General features: G+C 51.8%; 7 protein-coding genes across 7 annotated transcripts; 4 read left to right on the forward strand and 3 right to left on the reverse strand.

Moving 5' to 3' along the window:
• Positions 1–225: 225 nt before the first annotated feature.
• ARB_02409 (uncharacterized protein) lies at positions 226–2,402 on the forward strand (the record flags this gene model as incomplete). The annotated part of the gene is made up of 2 exons (XM_003011304.1): positions 226–480; positions 534–2,402. The coding sequence occupies 2 exons, from the start codon at positions 226–228 to the stop codon at positions 2,400–2,402; spliced, it is 2,124 nt and encodes a 707-aa protein (XP_003011350.1).
• Positions 2,403–2,677: 275 nt separating this feature from the next.
• ARB_02410 (beta-glucosidase) lies at positions 2,678–5,396 on the forward strand (the record flags this gene model as incomplete). Its single annotated transcript, XM_003011305.1, has 2 exons — positions 2,678–2,806; positions 2,868–5,396. 2 exons carry the CDS (start codon positions 2,678–2,680, stop codon positions 5,394–5,396), a joined length of 2,658 nt encoding a protein of 885 aa, XP_003011351.1.
• A 310-nt stretch (positions 5,397–5,706) lies between these two features.
• ARB_02411 (uncharacterized protein) lies at positions 5,707–6,810 on the forward strand (the record flags this gene model as incomplete). Its single annotated transcript, XM_003011306.1, has 2 exons — positions 5,707–5,879; positions 5,943–6,810. 2 exons carry the CDS (start codon positions 5,707–5,709, stop codon positions 6,808–6,810), a joined length of 1,041 nt encoding a protein of 346 aa, XP_003011352.1.
• Positions 6,811–7,425: 615 nt separating this feature from the next.
• On the reverse strand, positions 7,426–8,563 carry ARB_02412 (uncharacterized protein; the record flags this gene model as incomplete). The annotated part of the gene is made up of 4 exons (XM_003011307.1): positions 7,426–7,576; positions 7,635–7,760; positions 7,823–8,335; positions 8,418–8,563. 4 exons carry the CDS (start codon positions 8,561–8,563, stop codon positions 7,426–7,428), a joined length of 936 nt encoding a protein of 311 aa, XP_003011353.1.
• A 1,193-nt stretch (positions 8,564–9,756) lies between these two features.
• ARB_02413 (cyclin-dependent protein kinase complex component, putative) lies at positions 9,757–11,470 on the reverse strand (the record flags this gene model as incomplete). The annotated part of the gene is made up of 2 exons (XM_003011308.1): positions 9,757–10,056; positions 10,115–11,470. The coding sequence occupies 2 exons, from the start codon at positions 11,468–11,470 to the stop codon at positions 9,757–9,759; spliced, it is 1,656 nt and encodes a 551-aa protein (XP_003011354.1).
• Positions 11,471–13,286: 1,816 nt separating this feature from the next.
• On the forward strand, positions 13,287–13,388 carry ARB_02414 (uncharacterized protein; the record flags this gene model as incomplete). The annotated part of the gene is made up of 1 exon (XM_003011309.1): positions 13,287–13,388. The coding sequence occupies one exon, from the start codon at positions 13,287–13,289 to the stop codon at positions 13,386–13,388; it is 102 nt and encodes a 33-aa protein (XP_003011355.1).
• A 245-nt stretch (positions 13,389–13,633) lies between these two features.
• ARB_02415 (uncharacterized protein) lies at positions 13,634–14,392 on the reverse strand (the record flags this gene model as incomplete). Its single annotated transcript, XM_003011310.1, has 2 exons — positions 13,634–13,801; positions 13,979–14,392. The coding sequence occupies 2 exons, from the start codon at positions 14,390–14,392 to the stop codon at positions 13,634–13,636; spliced, it is 582 nt and encodes a 193-aa protein (XP_003011356.1).
• Between the last annotated feature and the right edge of the window lie 51 nt (positions 14,393–14,443).

Consider the following 14,443-nt stretch of genomic DNA (forward strand, 5'->3'; position numbering starts at 1 on the left):
GACCATCACTAAAGAGCGACAAAGATGAATAGAAGACGAAGATAGCATCAGTGTTTGACAGGGAGAAAATGAAATGATTGCCACGTGAACCGAGTTTGGGGCTTGTAAGAATCGTGGGCGTTTGTCGCTATGACTCAGGCATGCAGCCTAGTTATTTAAATGGGATCCCCATGCTCCGTACTCAGTGACAAACAACGTCCCGAAACAACCGATCAAACTTGCAAGATGGTGTCTCTCACTGCCGCCTGCAAGGCAAATCATGCCCTTGTACTGCCTGGCCTGCTTGCCGCTGGGTATGCTAACCAGGGAGATGGCGGAGTTCCAGTTTCAATCGCCTATGAAGAGGACGTAGAGTTCGTCGGCCCAAACAAAGAGCCCCTCAAACTAATCACGGGAGATGGAGAACTTCTCTATAGCGATTCCATCATTCACCATCTAAGGGATAATTTCTCTTCTCTCCAAGTTGGCCATAAGGACCAGGTTTGTACCTAATTGCTACGGTTTATTGCTAAAGTGTACTAAACTTCACCCAGGTATCTGAATGGATTGCAAGATCTCTGGATCTGACGGCTTTAGACTTCAAAGCCATCGAACAGCCTCTGGATGAACTAGAAAGCCACCTTACTCTTCGTTCATTCATTGTCGGGTATTCTCTTACCCTGGCTGATATCATCGTATGGGGAAGCATACGTGGAAATAAAGTATCATTCTCGACCATCAAAAAACGTGGGGGGAACATACTTCGATGGTTTTCCCTTATTGAAACTGAGAACCCCTGGATACATCGGATTGTACTTGATCTGGAAGCTCCCTTCCGAAAGAAACGAGCGGCTGGTAGTGCTGCAGGAGCAAGTTACGAAATCGGCCTGAATACTGAGAATATCGTCACCAGATTCCCACCGGAACCCTCTGGTTATCTTCATATTGGACATGCAAAGGCTGCTTTGCTCAATGACTACTTTGCCCATAAACAGCCGGGTGGGACAATGATATGCCGCTTTGATGACACGAATCCATCGAAAGAAAACGCCGAGTTCCAAGATTCTATCCTTCACGATCTTGAGCTACTTGGGATCACACCAGATAAAGTCACATATTCCAGCGACTATTTTGATGTCATGTTTGATCTTTGTACAAAATTGATCTCCAATGGCAAGGCATATGCTGACAATACCGACAAGGAGACTATGGGCCATCAGAGACGACATGGGATAGCAAGCAAGTGCCGGGACCTTTCCGTAGATGAAAGCCTTTTCCATCTATTGCAAATGAAATCCGGCTCACCAGAGGGACAAGGCTGGTGTATTCGAGCGAAGATATCAGTGGATGACCTCAATAAAGCAATGCGAGACCCAGTTATATACCGCTGCAATCCTCAACCACATCATAGGACTGGCGATAAATGGAAGGTATATCCTACATATGACTTCTGTGCACCTGTCCTTGACTCTATCGAGGGTATAACGTACGCTCTTCGGACCAACGAATACCGGGATAGGAACGCGCAATATTCTTGGATACAGCAGGCTTTAGGGCTTCGTGAAGTTACAATTTGGGATTTCTCTCGAATGAACTTTGTACAAACTGTTCTCTCGAAGAGAAAGCTGGCGCTCTTGGTCGAGAAGCAGGTTGTCTGGGGTTGGGATGACCCGAGAATGCCAACCATCCGCGGCATTAGAAGGAGGGGAATGACAATCCCGGCTCTCCGTGAGTTCATTTTGAAGCAAGGTCCAAGCAGAAATATTATCAACCTTGACTGGACGTCAATATGGGCCATCAATAAGAAATTCATCGATCCTATTGCTTCTCGCTACACTGCCATTATGAGTAAAAATATGGTTTATACTCAAGTAAATGGAGTTGGAGATTCTCCCCTCGTCAAGCAGAAACAAAAGCATCCAAAGTCTCCTGAGTTGGGGTTGAGAGATGTTGTATACAGCAGCAAAATCTTCCTTGACCAGGATGATGCATTGTCGTTTCTTCCCAATGAGGAGATTACCTTGATGGGATGGGGAAATGCTATTGTCCGTGATATTATCAGAGATCCCAAAACGCAGATTATCACCAGTCTTAAGCTTGACATTCATCTGGAAGGGGATTTCAAGAAAACAGATAAGAAGATAACCTGGCTCTCTCAGGACCAAGGTCTTATCCCCGCTGAGCTGGTTGAATTTGACCATCTTATTACAAAGGACAAGTTGGAGAAGGAAGATGATATCATGTCCTATGTCAACTGGAAATCTGAAGTCCGTTCACATGCTTGGATTGATGCTGCAGCAGGGGAACTTCGAGCCAATGACACAATCCAACTCGAGCGTAAGGGGTATTATCGAGTTGATCAGGAACATTCTGATGGGAAACCGCTTCTTCTTTTCTCTATTCCCACTGGCAAGCTTGCTTAATGCCTTGGATCTGTTATTATAAAGTCTAGATTTGCTTAGCCAGATGCCAATTTTCCTATCCTCCAAGAGTTAACTAGCCGTCATTTTGTCGAAGTAATTTACCTCGGTTCCAACGAAATATACTCACAGTATCCAAAACGTAAAAACATATAGAAAAGCCGTTTAAATGCGATTTCAGACTTAATGACTATATATTAGCTGTAAAAAGCTGATGACGGGCATTCTGCGTACCAGCTGGGTAGCCGAAATGGTGGGGTAGAAGTCGCATTTTCCACATGCTCGACCTTCCTCAGCTTCAATCATCATCAAAACAAAAAACAAACAGTTACATTGCTAGGAGGACAGGGTCCGACAGAGCCGGCATCATGAACGAGGAAGAAGAAATCAGAAGAAGCCTGGGCCAGGTAAATATATATACCCTCTAGATTAGACAGTATAGACAAATGACGTTGACTCCCGAAATAGCTCTTCATCGTCGGCTTTGATAGCCTGACAGCCAGTGAAGATATCAAGTCACTCATCAAAGCACCCTTTTACATCGGAAATATCATTCTGTTCCGACGTAATGTCCACGATTCAGAGCAGTTGATTACTCTCACGAATGAGCTTCAGCAAACCGCTCGGGATGCGGGTCATGTCCGGCCCCTGTTCATTGCCGCAGACCAAGAGAACGGTTGGGTCAGCCAGATTAAGCCGCCCATCGCTACTCAGTTTCCTGGAGCTATGGCTCTGGGAGCAACGGGCTCCATCGAAGACGCTACTCAGATCGGTAGAGCTACGGGTGAAATGCTAGATGCCCTTGGTATTAACATGAACTATGCTCCTGTCTGCGATGTAAACTCAGAGCCATCCAACCCGGTTATCGGAATTCGGTCTCCAGGAGATGACGGAGTGAGCGTGGGACGAATAGCTTCGGCTTTTGCCACAGGCTTGCGTGAGAAGAGGATTGTTCCATGTGCAAAGCATTTCCCAGGCCATGGAGATACGACGGTCGATTCCCATTATGGCCTTCCCATCGTGGACAAATCCATCGAAGAACTGGAAGCATGTGAACTGATTCCGTTCCGAAGAGTGACTGCGGAGAATATCGAGTCCGTTATGACGTCCCATATTGTTCTACCGGCACTTGAGGAGTCAAATCTACCCATGACTCTCAGCAAAAGCTGCGTGGACTTCCTGCGGGAAAGACTCCAGTATGATGGACTGTTGGTGTCTGACTGCCTGGAGATGGATGCTATTCGTGAGTACTATGGCACTGAAAAGGGCGCTGCTATGGCAATTGCCGCTGGCGTAGATTGTGCCATGGTGTGTCATACACTGAAAGTTCAAGTTGGTGCGTATAACGAAGTCTATCAAGCTTTCAAGCAGGGGGATATCACCTCTGAAGGTGTTGCCAAATCAGTCGCAAGAGTCGCAGCATTGAAAGACAAGTTTATTAGCTGGAAGTCAGTCTTCAGAAAACGGAAACCCGAGCTGCTTTCAGAACTTCGTCTGGCACATGAAAGACTTTCAACGAGAATTTATGCTCGAAGTACAACATTGGTGAGGGATACACAGAAAGTCATTCCTCTCAAGCCAGCTGAGAACGTGGTATATGCATACATTTCTCTAGTCGGAGAAAACGTTGCGGTCCCCCATACTCTTCCACACACCCAGTCGAAATTCTGGGACGTGATCAAGCAATACCACTCATATACAATTGAATGCCCAGTTCTCCAGGACATCATACTTGAAGATGACGAAATGACCAAAGCAAAGATATCAGAAGCTGATGCAGTTATTCTGGTAACCAAAGATGCGAAGATGTCCGTAGACCAGGTAGAGCTGACGAAGCTGATTGAGGGGTTGTCCAAGAAGCTCATTGTAGTGGCTATTGGAGGTCCGTACGACTTCCTAGAGGATGAGGATTTTGTCAAAACCTACCTCACCATATATGAGCCAACTGTTGAAGCTTTTATACCTGCTGTTAGAATAATATTTGGAGACATCGACGCGAAAGGAAAACTTCCAGTGTCGGTTAAACCTTGCCAGGTACCGATTGAGCCTTTCAACGCAGACAGGGATCTTGCTAAAGTCGTCGAACTTTGGCATGGACTTTTACCAAGATATGCCGTACCATCGGCGACACTTTCCCACGTTCTAAGCAGGCCGAATGGAAACCACTTTGTTTCACGTGTTGGAGATAAAGTAGTAGGATTTGTGGCCACTTATACAAATGAAGACCGGCCTACGGCATTCATCCCCGTGGTCCTTGTGGACTCCGGCCACCAGGGCAAGGGCGTGGGAACCGCACTGATTGAGCACGCCCGAATATACCTTCGAAACGGATATTCCACGTCATCAGTTACAATTGGTTCAAGCTTCCCTCGGTTTTGGCCGGGAGTCCCAATGGATATTTCAAATCAAGCCCAGGAGTTCTTTATCCATCGTGGGTTCTGTCCTGAGCGTAGACCAACAGCAAGGGACTACACTGTCGACTTACTCTCATACGAAGCACCAAAGGGCGTCTTAGAGCGCGCAGAAAAGGCAGGAGTCACATATGCTCCCTGGAGAAAGGAACAATATGAAGAATGTATGGAGAAACAGCGCAAGCTGTTTGGCAAAGATCCCGTGTGGATGGACGCTTATGAAGGGCTAGCACAAACAGGCCAGTACAACCAGGTAATGGTAGCAACGGACTCATCGACAGGTGAGCAGATCGGGTGGACATTGATGCAGGAATTGGGCATCGGGATGACACAGGAGCTCGCCATGCAGCCGCTGGTGGGTATCAAGTCTGGTCAAATTGGCTGCGTAGGAGTTGTTCCTGAGGCAAGAAACAAGGGAGTCGGTCTCGCCCTGATCACGCACGCTGCCCTTGATCTGAAACGACGAGGGATGGAGCATGTATTCGTCGACTGGTCGAACCACGTCAACTGGTATGAGCGTGCTGGCTTCAAGGTCTGGGGCGAGTATCGGACTATGGTGTTGCATGAGCTGGCGAAGACTAACTAGCAGCTGCTCTCTTCTTATTCATTCTTAGCCATTGGCCTTGCCCTTGCATAGATTCAACAGTATAATAGTCCCTATTAGCGGAATCCAACAACTATATTATCCTTTTCAGCTCAAGCAGGAATCAAAATAGTAATTAATAATAATAAACAGTTCGTGGAATAAAATCTTCGTCGTCGATAGAAAGTTATCGCGATGTCTTGGCACGGACGAGCTTAAAAAAAGCGTTGGTTATCCAAAACTCGACGAAAGCAAAGACAAGCAACGAATATAAAAGCGAACAAGCTACAAGCGAGCTAAAAGGACGCCCAGGATGGCTTCAATTCGGATACCAGCGCTCAGAAACCTCCTCAGCCGGCCTGTTCTGCCCACCAGACATGTGCAGCGCCGATGGGCCCAGGTCCACGATGTCCGCTTCATCGCAACCCATCAGTCCTCACAGGTGCTTGATAAGTACAAAGAGAAGCTAGCACGCAAGGCCAAAGAGTGAGCATGAGATTCCTCTTGTTCTACATCTACTTCTGGTTTACTAACGGCATAATGTATCAGGGAGGGCCACGATTCCGTATCCTCGCTCAAGAAAGCATATAAAGAGAAGATCCAGCAAGTCCGCAACGCCGACGCAGCACCCCAGACACCCCTAAAGCCATCCTCATCACCGTCCTCTGAACCAGCAGGCCTGAATAAGAAACCCTCCGTACCTTCAGCTAAGAAATCCTCATCACCACCCGGCATCAAGCCGCTATCATCATACCTTGATCTGGAGAAAACCGCCGCCCTACCGCCCGACACCATCGGCAAGCTATGGCGAGCACGACACGTCACGAACCCGAACTCGATATGCGCCAGCATCCCGATAGATACATACAATCGCATGGTGAAAGTAGCTCGACAACACCCGCAGTTCGTCCTCCCTTTGCCGCGGGAGTTAGAAACGCCGCAAGACCCTAAGGAAAACGCCGAGGCAAGCTCGGAAACGCCAGCTGAGAAGGCAATTGCTGCTGAAATGCATTTCCTTCAATGGGGGTTCCATCCGCCTGCGTCGGCGAGTGATTCGAAGGTCCCCACGCCAGTTAGCACGCATAACACGCATACTTCGACGGTGATATTTACTTCCTTGGCGGAATATAAATTGCATGCGGGCTTTGCGCCGCCGCATACGGTGATTACGCACCATCTGGACTTTGCGGATGATAAGGGGATTGTATTGATGAATGGCACCGTGGTGACGGATAGGGGTGTGACGGTTGACGATGCACAGCTGCTGGTGCTGTGGTTGCAGAAGTTTTATGACTGGGAGGCCGAGGGGGCTGGGAGCCAGGGGGGTCGAAAGGGGGAGATGTTGAGGATGTTCACGAGTGGTGACTCAGAGGGGTTTAAGGTGCAGGAACTTATTGATGAGGTGCAGAGGGTGTAAGTAAGGCGGTTTGTTTTGTCCAACGGTTTTTTATGGGCAGTGTGGGGTGTGTGTGTGTGTGTAGATTACACGGCATGTACAATATTGATAGGTAGTAAGATATAGAAAGGACTGGAGTGGTCTAATGTTGAGTATTATTAAAATAAAAATGTATGTTCTTCCTCTACGCTGTGTAATGTGATCATGGACAAAGAGGGTGAAAAGTAAGAGTGGGCAGCATTAAGCCGTAAGCCAACCATGCAAAATGGGCTGTATAAAACCCGGGTATCGTGTCAATGGTATGCAAACATGGAACCCAGAGGTAGCAAAAAAGAAAAAGAAAAGGCCAAAAAAGAACAAAAGAAATAAACGAAAGGAGGTCCAGAAACCAAAAAACCAGAAGCCAAAATAAACAATCAATCAAAAAAGCCGAACGAGGAAGCAAGCCAAAGTGCACCGAAACAACGAACCACCCCCCTGATATGGGTAACCATGCAAAAAACCAACGGAAAACGAAAATGAGAAACAACTGGAGACAAAGGAAAAGCAAGCCGGTGACGCCGGGAGATGATTATGCGTGCGTGTGTGCGTGTGTGCGTTAGTATGGTATTTATGGGGGAGCCGTGGATGATTACATTAGTCCAGGACTTCGTCAACGATGAAGGCATGTATGTACTCGAAATACATGGGCTCGGCAACGGTGTCGTTATGCTGGCCGTTGGGAAAGGTGCGCCAGATGCATTCTGTTCCTTTAGACATGCTGAACAGTTGTAGCATGTGATCGGGTCTAGAGTGGATGTTAGACAAGATATGTGTATAAAGGCGGGGGAGATAAATAAACTTACGGAATTATCTCATCTTTCAGGCCGCTGAGGAATAGTATTGGGACAGTGGTGATTTTGGGCAACACCTCCTCATTCAACCAGGTCTGATGACACAGTCTAGCAACGTACTTTGCAGCCGGGAAGACACTATAATTCACTCGTTAGCAAAAAAAGGGGGGTTTAAGACTGCAGATTGATGTATTACACACCTGGGTATCAGCTTGCGGATGCTAAGAAAGGTATTCTCCAGGATCAACGCCTTAATGTCGCCCTCTTTCTGGTTCTTTGCAACCAGATCAATAGCCACGGCACCACCCAGGCTCTGCCCGTGGATAACAATCTTGGTGCCCTGCAACTCGGCCCGGTTCCGAATATAGTCGAGCGCCGTCTGGGCGTCTATCTTGAGGCCAGCCTCGTCCGGGGTACCCGTGGAGAGGCCGTAGCCTCTGTACTCGAGCATGAAGACGTTGCAGTCTAGCTGCTGCTCGAGCATATGGGCTATGGGAGCGCGGTGGCCGATGTTCCCCGCATTGCCGTGGAACATGAGGATGGTGACCTGCGCCTTGATTTTCCTGTTGGAGGGACGGATGAAGTAGGCAGCCAGCACCTCGCCGTCCGGGGTGGGGATGCGCAGGTCTTCGAAGTTGGTCATGCCGAAGTCTGACGGTTTGGGAACGTTTGTTCGTGCATCGGCGGGTATGTTGCGGGGATAGATCAGGTCACTTTAGCATGTTTAGCTGCTGCTGCAGAGGCAAGTCATAACGGTGTGGTATGGACTAGGTGGGATATGGGAGGTGGGCGTACTTTTGCTTGAAGTAGAGCATGCCGCTGGCGACAACGGCCAGGCCGCCAGACGCCAGAACAGGCAGTCTGAGAAACTGCACGACGTTGGCGGCCATGGCAGCGAAGTTCCAACCGGACGGTGGCTGAGGAGGAGGAGCGTCCGCCATCGCTGCTGGCTGGCTGGCGCGCGGTATGCTCGAGGCGAAGCTGCAACGGTGTAGTCGGACGGGAGCTCGCTAGGGGCAACAGCCTTAGTTTTGCGCAGGGAGCGAGGACTGGGATGGGATAGGTAGCTCGAGGCTGGTGTGGTTGGCGAACTGCGACGGCCTAGGGATCCTCGCTGGGTTAGATATGCAGTTTGCAACGATCCCCAATGAAGCTGCAACGTGAGGACGCCGTTGGAGGCTGCCGGGAGAAGGGCGGCGGGGGAAGGGAAGTCGGACGGCGGACAGAGATGATAGGTCTGATCCGGGGGGGGGGGCGCCACAGGGCTCGCAGTCGATAGAGGGCGGAACCGCGCGTGGATCTAGACGGCGGGAACAAGCAGGTTATCGCAGTCGCAGGGCGGTGGACGCAGGAGTATTAGCTGTATTGCCTGCAGCACAGGAGGCCTGGGACGGGGCTATTAGGTATTATTATACAGGCGAAGAGTTGGAAGTTGAAAGTTGAAGCTTGCGAAGTCGCGAAGTTCGAAGTTTCTGATGAAGAAGAAAAAAAGGTCGAAATAGACGCCGGATTACATAAGCTGGCGGCTCTTTTAAGGGGGCTTTTTTTCAGGGCTGATTCAGGGGCGGCGGCGAGGAGGAGGAGGAAAGCTGAGACGGAGCTAGAAGAGAGGCTGAGACGCGCGGGAGGAGGTAAAATAGACATTACTATGAGCGAGGACGATGACGTTTCCGGATCTAAGTAGCTACTCCGTAGATTCAAAAAGTGGACGCAGAAGGGAAAAAAGGGGAGGAAGAGAGACTAAGTAGACAAGGGGGCCATCAAGCGTCCATCCATCCAGACATCAAATAAATACATCCATTAGAGAGGGAGAGCAGACAGACAGGGAGGAGGGCTAGCGGGTATCTCCAGTATATACGGAGCCAGAGGGAGGGATATGGTGACTTATGGTGCATGGGGGGGGAGTGGTGGTGGTGATGTACACTGTACACAACATCTGGAGGGAGCACGTCTGACAAGGACCAACTGCCGTTTCATCATAGGGGGGAGAAGAAAATCAAGGAAACTAGAAAAGGATAGACAGAGAGAGGAAAGATAGAAAGATAGACAAAAAAAAAAAAAGCAAGGAAAGTAAGGAAAGGGAGAAAAAAAAAAGAAAAAGAAAAAGAAAAAGACTCGTAACTCTCGCGCCGTTTTATGTATGTGTTGGTGTGAATCTGTCGTTCTGGGCCGGAGGATCGCCCTGGTGCTGCATGGCGCTTGTGGCCGTGGCGTTGGAACCGGGCTGAGGTGTTCCCTGTTGTTGTTGTTGTTGTTGTTGTTGCTGTTGCTGCTGTTGCTGCTGCTGTTGAGCAACGAGTTCCCTGGCATAGAACTGGACAAGCATGGTGCCGTAGGCCTCGAGTTCCTCGACGGGGACGGCCAGACGAAAGTCGTTGAGCAGCAGGAATTGCAGCTCCAGGTGGTTCAGCTCTATCAACGGAAGGCCTCCAACCTGTAGATGTTCATATTAGTATCAATATCAATCCCATGAATAGGTATAGTGGACTCACCTTGGCGTATCTGGAATTAGTGTAAAAGACATCAGAGAAGAATTTACTGGCGCAGGTGACGCCCGCAATGACGAGGCGGTGTATGTTATAGCTATCTACAACGAGGAAATGGGAAAAGTTGAGCTCATCGGAGACATCGGAGAGGTCGTCGTCGTCGGAGTCGCTGAGGTCGTGCTCTGCCTCCTGGTCGTGCTGGTCCTGGACGGAAGGGGACCGCATGGGGTGATCGACGGGCGAGGTCGGGGGCAGGTGTTGTTTGCCGACTGCAGCCCGGGCAATCGAGGTCTCTGTCGACCGCCGGGAGGAGAACCGTCTGCTGATGGTATTGTTGTTGTTATTAATATTGGGATTGGCGTTTGCCGGAGAGAAAAAGGGCGAAGAGGAAGAGGTATGCGGTCTGTTGGAGGAAGAGGTCGACATGGTGCGTATGGACGGGTTGGGCCGCAGATGGGCGCGGCGGTGCATCTGCTGCAGGAGATGCGAGTTGACGGTCTCGGTCATGCGGTCGAAGTAGACGAGCAGGCTGATGAAGACCTCGTAGGTGGTCGGGCAGTACTTGTGGATGCGGCTGAGGTAGTTGAGGATGGTGATGCCGGGCACATTCTTGCCATGAAACGCCAGCACGCTGGTGGTCTGCGGCGGCAGCGAGCGCTGCTCGGCCCTGGGGATATGTCGGTGCAGGTGTTCGTGCTGGCGGTCGTTGGTCGTGGTGATCTTGGTGAGCAGGCCGGCCACCATCTCGATCACGTCGCCCACGGGCATGGAGCTGATCTCGTACTGACGCTGCAGGCCGCCGGGCCGGTGCTGCGACGACCCGGCGGCGGCGGCCTCCTCGCTGGCAAACGACTGGATATGCGAGAGATCCCGGACTTTTATACGGGTAGACGGTGTAGATGTAGACGTTGTTGTAGATGTAGATGTTGTTGCTGTTGCTGTTGTAGATGTAGGCGAGCCCTGGGCCGGCCGAAAGGCGGGCTGGGAGGCAGCAGGCAGCTCATGGCCGTTCATCCGCTGCCTGTCGGGCAGTCGCTGGTGTATGCTGGACGAAGCGGCCGCCGTCGAGCTGGGCAGGCTGGTCGTCGAGGCATGCGGGTGGTGCTGTTGTTGTTGTTGCTGATGGTGATGATGCTGGGAGACGGAGGCCGGCGCAGACTCTGCGGTCTCTCGCGAGGCCGTCATCGTCGCTGCAGCCGCCGGGCCAGCCTCTGCGGACGAGGATGCCGCCGTCTCCAGCTCGCGCTTGAGGCCGGCAGAGAGCATGCTGCCGGCGCTGCTGGAGGCCCTGCGGTGCTGCTGGCCGCCGGACGAGCTGGCGATCAAGGGCGGCTGCAACGGGGCGCAGGCAACGGCGCCCATGTCAGCATGCACATAGCGGGAGAGACGACGAGTGTGGTTGCGGGAGGCCGTCGAGATGCCCGTCGAGATGCCCTGGATCTGCCCTTGGAGTGCCGGCGAGAGGGTGCGCTGGCGGTCGCTGGTATTTATTATTATTATTATTGTCTCCCTCGAAGGGCCGGCCAGAGAGGCAGCGCAGGCAAAGTGGTGGGGCAGCCTGGGCGGTCGATGTTCGCCACCGCAGATACAAGATAGAGAGAGAGATAGAAGATATAAGATATAAGAAGATATATAAGAGGATCAAGAGGAAGAAGAAGCAGAAGATTAAAGATTAAGAAGCAGAAGTCAAGCAGAATCTGCGGCGTGAACGTGGGCTTTTGGCGCGCCAGCGAGTGGTCGCTGGCTCGTCCGTTCCCTGCTTACGGCGGGCAGCGATCCATGCTTAGCCCGCATTTACTCTTGCATTCGATAGCAAGCTATATTGATAGCATTTCCACACAACGTTGAAGCTGGCATTTGGTAGAGAGAGTCGGTAGCATTGACAGGTTAACATTAAGATACTGGGGATGACGCCCCCGGGCCCGTATAGCCGTTGTCGGGCAGGTAGAGATGCCGCACGGCGCCGCGTCTCGTCAGCACGACCATGCGGATGACGCCCCCCGAGCTGCCGTCCCATTTGATCGCCTCCCGCAGCGAGTTCTTGACGAATTCCACCCCTTCGGCCTCGTTCATGTTCTCCCGCCAGTTCGCGTCGCAGTAGCCGTAGATGTACGTCGAGCCCGAGCCCCCGATGGCATACGGCTGCTTGTGCAGCGACCCGCCCAGGGGGATGCTGTACACCTGGCCGCCGTGCCGTTCGTCGTAGCCTGCGATTATTATGCCGGCACTAACTAGTTAACTCACTTATTCTTCATGCTATGTTGGATAGGGTGTCTACCTCAGAGCATCCTTGTTGTCGTAGCATAGCTCCTGGAAGAGAGCAGCGGCCGTCTGCGTGGTGGGCTGCCGGCCGTAGACCACCCCGTACATGCCCAGATGGTACTTGACGATGTCTGCCACCGCCTGCGTGTCTGCTGCCGAGCCAGAGCGGCAGCACCAGATCGTGTCGTGCACCTGCGTCAGCTTGTCCGTCACCCGGTTGGCGATATACGCGCCCGTCGTCGTGCGTGAGTCCGCGCCCAGGATCACCCCGTCCTTGAAGTTGATGGCCATTCTGCCTCATTAGTCCATGGTCCATAGTCCATAGTCCATATATATATATGTAGTTGTGTATCTTCGGCTTACATCGATGTACCCAGACTGAAAGGTCAGCTTGATTCACAATTCACTTCCAAGGGGGATATCTCGACTTACTTGACTTCTCCCTTCTTGAGATGCTCCATGTCGACGTGTATGCCATCTGCTCGCCGTCAGTCTCGCCGTCTCCAAGCTCGCCGGAGCTCTGCTAGACTCACCTTCACCCAGACACCCAGTTACCCCGGGAGCCATCTCAAGACAAACGACAAACAGAACAACTAGACAAAGACAGACAGGCAAGAACAGCAACAAGCAAGCAAGCAGAAGAAGAACTCGTCTATCACACCCTGGAAAGAGACGCTGGATAGCCGGCAGTGCTGAAAAGTTGCTGGACTGCTCGTCGACTTCGACCTTTCATGCAGCTTCTTGAAGGCAGCCAGAGCGACGCGGCCGGATCTTTGTTTTTCCGCGACGATTCCGGGATGGACGGACAGGGGGTTGATATCAGATATCAGATATAAGATATAAGATATAAGATATTATGGAAGATGTATTAACCATTGATTATTGCAGATTAATATTAGACTAGCTGATGTACAGGATGACACAACGAAAAGAAGAAGAAGTAGTAGAAGAAGAAGAAGAAGAAGAAGAAGAAGAGACGAGAAGAAGAGAAGAAGAGATCACCTTCCTGCCTCCCTGACAAGCTGCATAAAGGCGTCTGTCCCCTGAGTCCCCAGAGACCAGTACAGCTTGCTCTCCGCCGCCGCCTCGCTGCTCGTGTCTGACGCCGACCGGCTCCGGCCTCTTCTCGACAACCGCTTCGAGCCCCAGCCTAGCACGTCGGTGGCTCCCCGCTGGCCCTCCTCGCCCGGCACCAGGCCCAGCAGCTGCGTCTCCAGGCATCCCAGCACCGCCACGCCCGCCCGGAACAGGATGCGGTCGCCCTCAAACACCCAGCAGTCCCAGATGCGCGAGACGTGGTCGACGTCCAGCCCGTTCGTGAACAGCGAGCGGAACATGGGCTCCCAGATCTGCGAGTCCGACAGGCACAGGTTCTCGCATAGATGCGTCGACAGGCGCGGGAACTTGAGACGCAGCGTTGCAGAGGCCAGACTGTATGCTCGGGCGGTGGCTCCGGGGTCAGACGTCAGGAAGGCCAGGGCTACGGGTCGGTTGAGGGCGTTGGCCAGAGTCAGGAAGGCTGCAGAGGCCGTGTGCAGCTGCAGTAGTAGAACAGCAGCAATGGTCTAGAAACATACTGTCAGCACATGAACACACACACACACACACATTATTAACATATGATAAAAGGAAACATACGTGAATGCCGTGGATGTAGCCTACGTCGCTGCGGTACATGGCATACGCATCCAGCACCTGCACCAGGCTATCATGTAGCGGTCCGCCTTCTGCAAACACATTCAGTGCAGGAAACGCACTGGCGGCGTCCTTGCGGATGGCTGCAAACCGCTCATGCGCCCACTTGTACCCGTCGCCCGTCTTGCTCCTGAGCTGCTCGGCCCGCTCAAGCGCCTTGACAAACGACTCCTCTGTCAGGGCCAGCTCGTTGCCAATGGCTCGCTGCCACACCGCCCCGCGAGACCGAGGCGTGATGCCGCGCCACCAGAGCTCTCGTGTTCGGGGTTCGGCAATCACCCTGTCCCAGTCAGGGAACACATAGTCGTCCCAGATGCGCTGCAGCATCTTGCGAGTGTCGTCTTTCTTACATTGCGCCGACGCTTCTTCCGCCGCCCG

Source organism: Trichophyton benhamiae (genome assembly GCF_000151125.1).
Source record: "Trichophyton benhamiae CBS 112371 chromosome Unknown contig00294.0, whole genome shotgun sequence".
Lineage (NCBI taxonomy): Eukaryota > Fungi > Ascomycota > Eurotiomycetes > Onygenales > Arthrodermataceae > Trichophyton > Trichophyton benhamiae.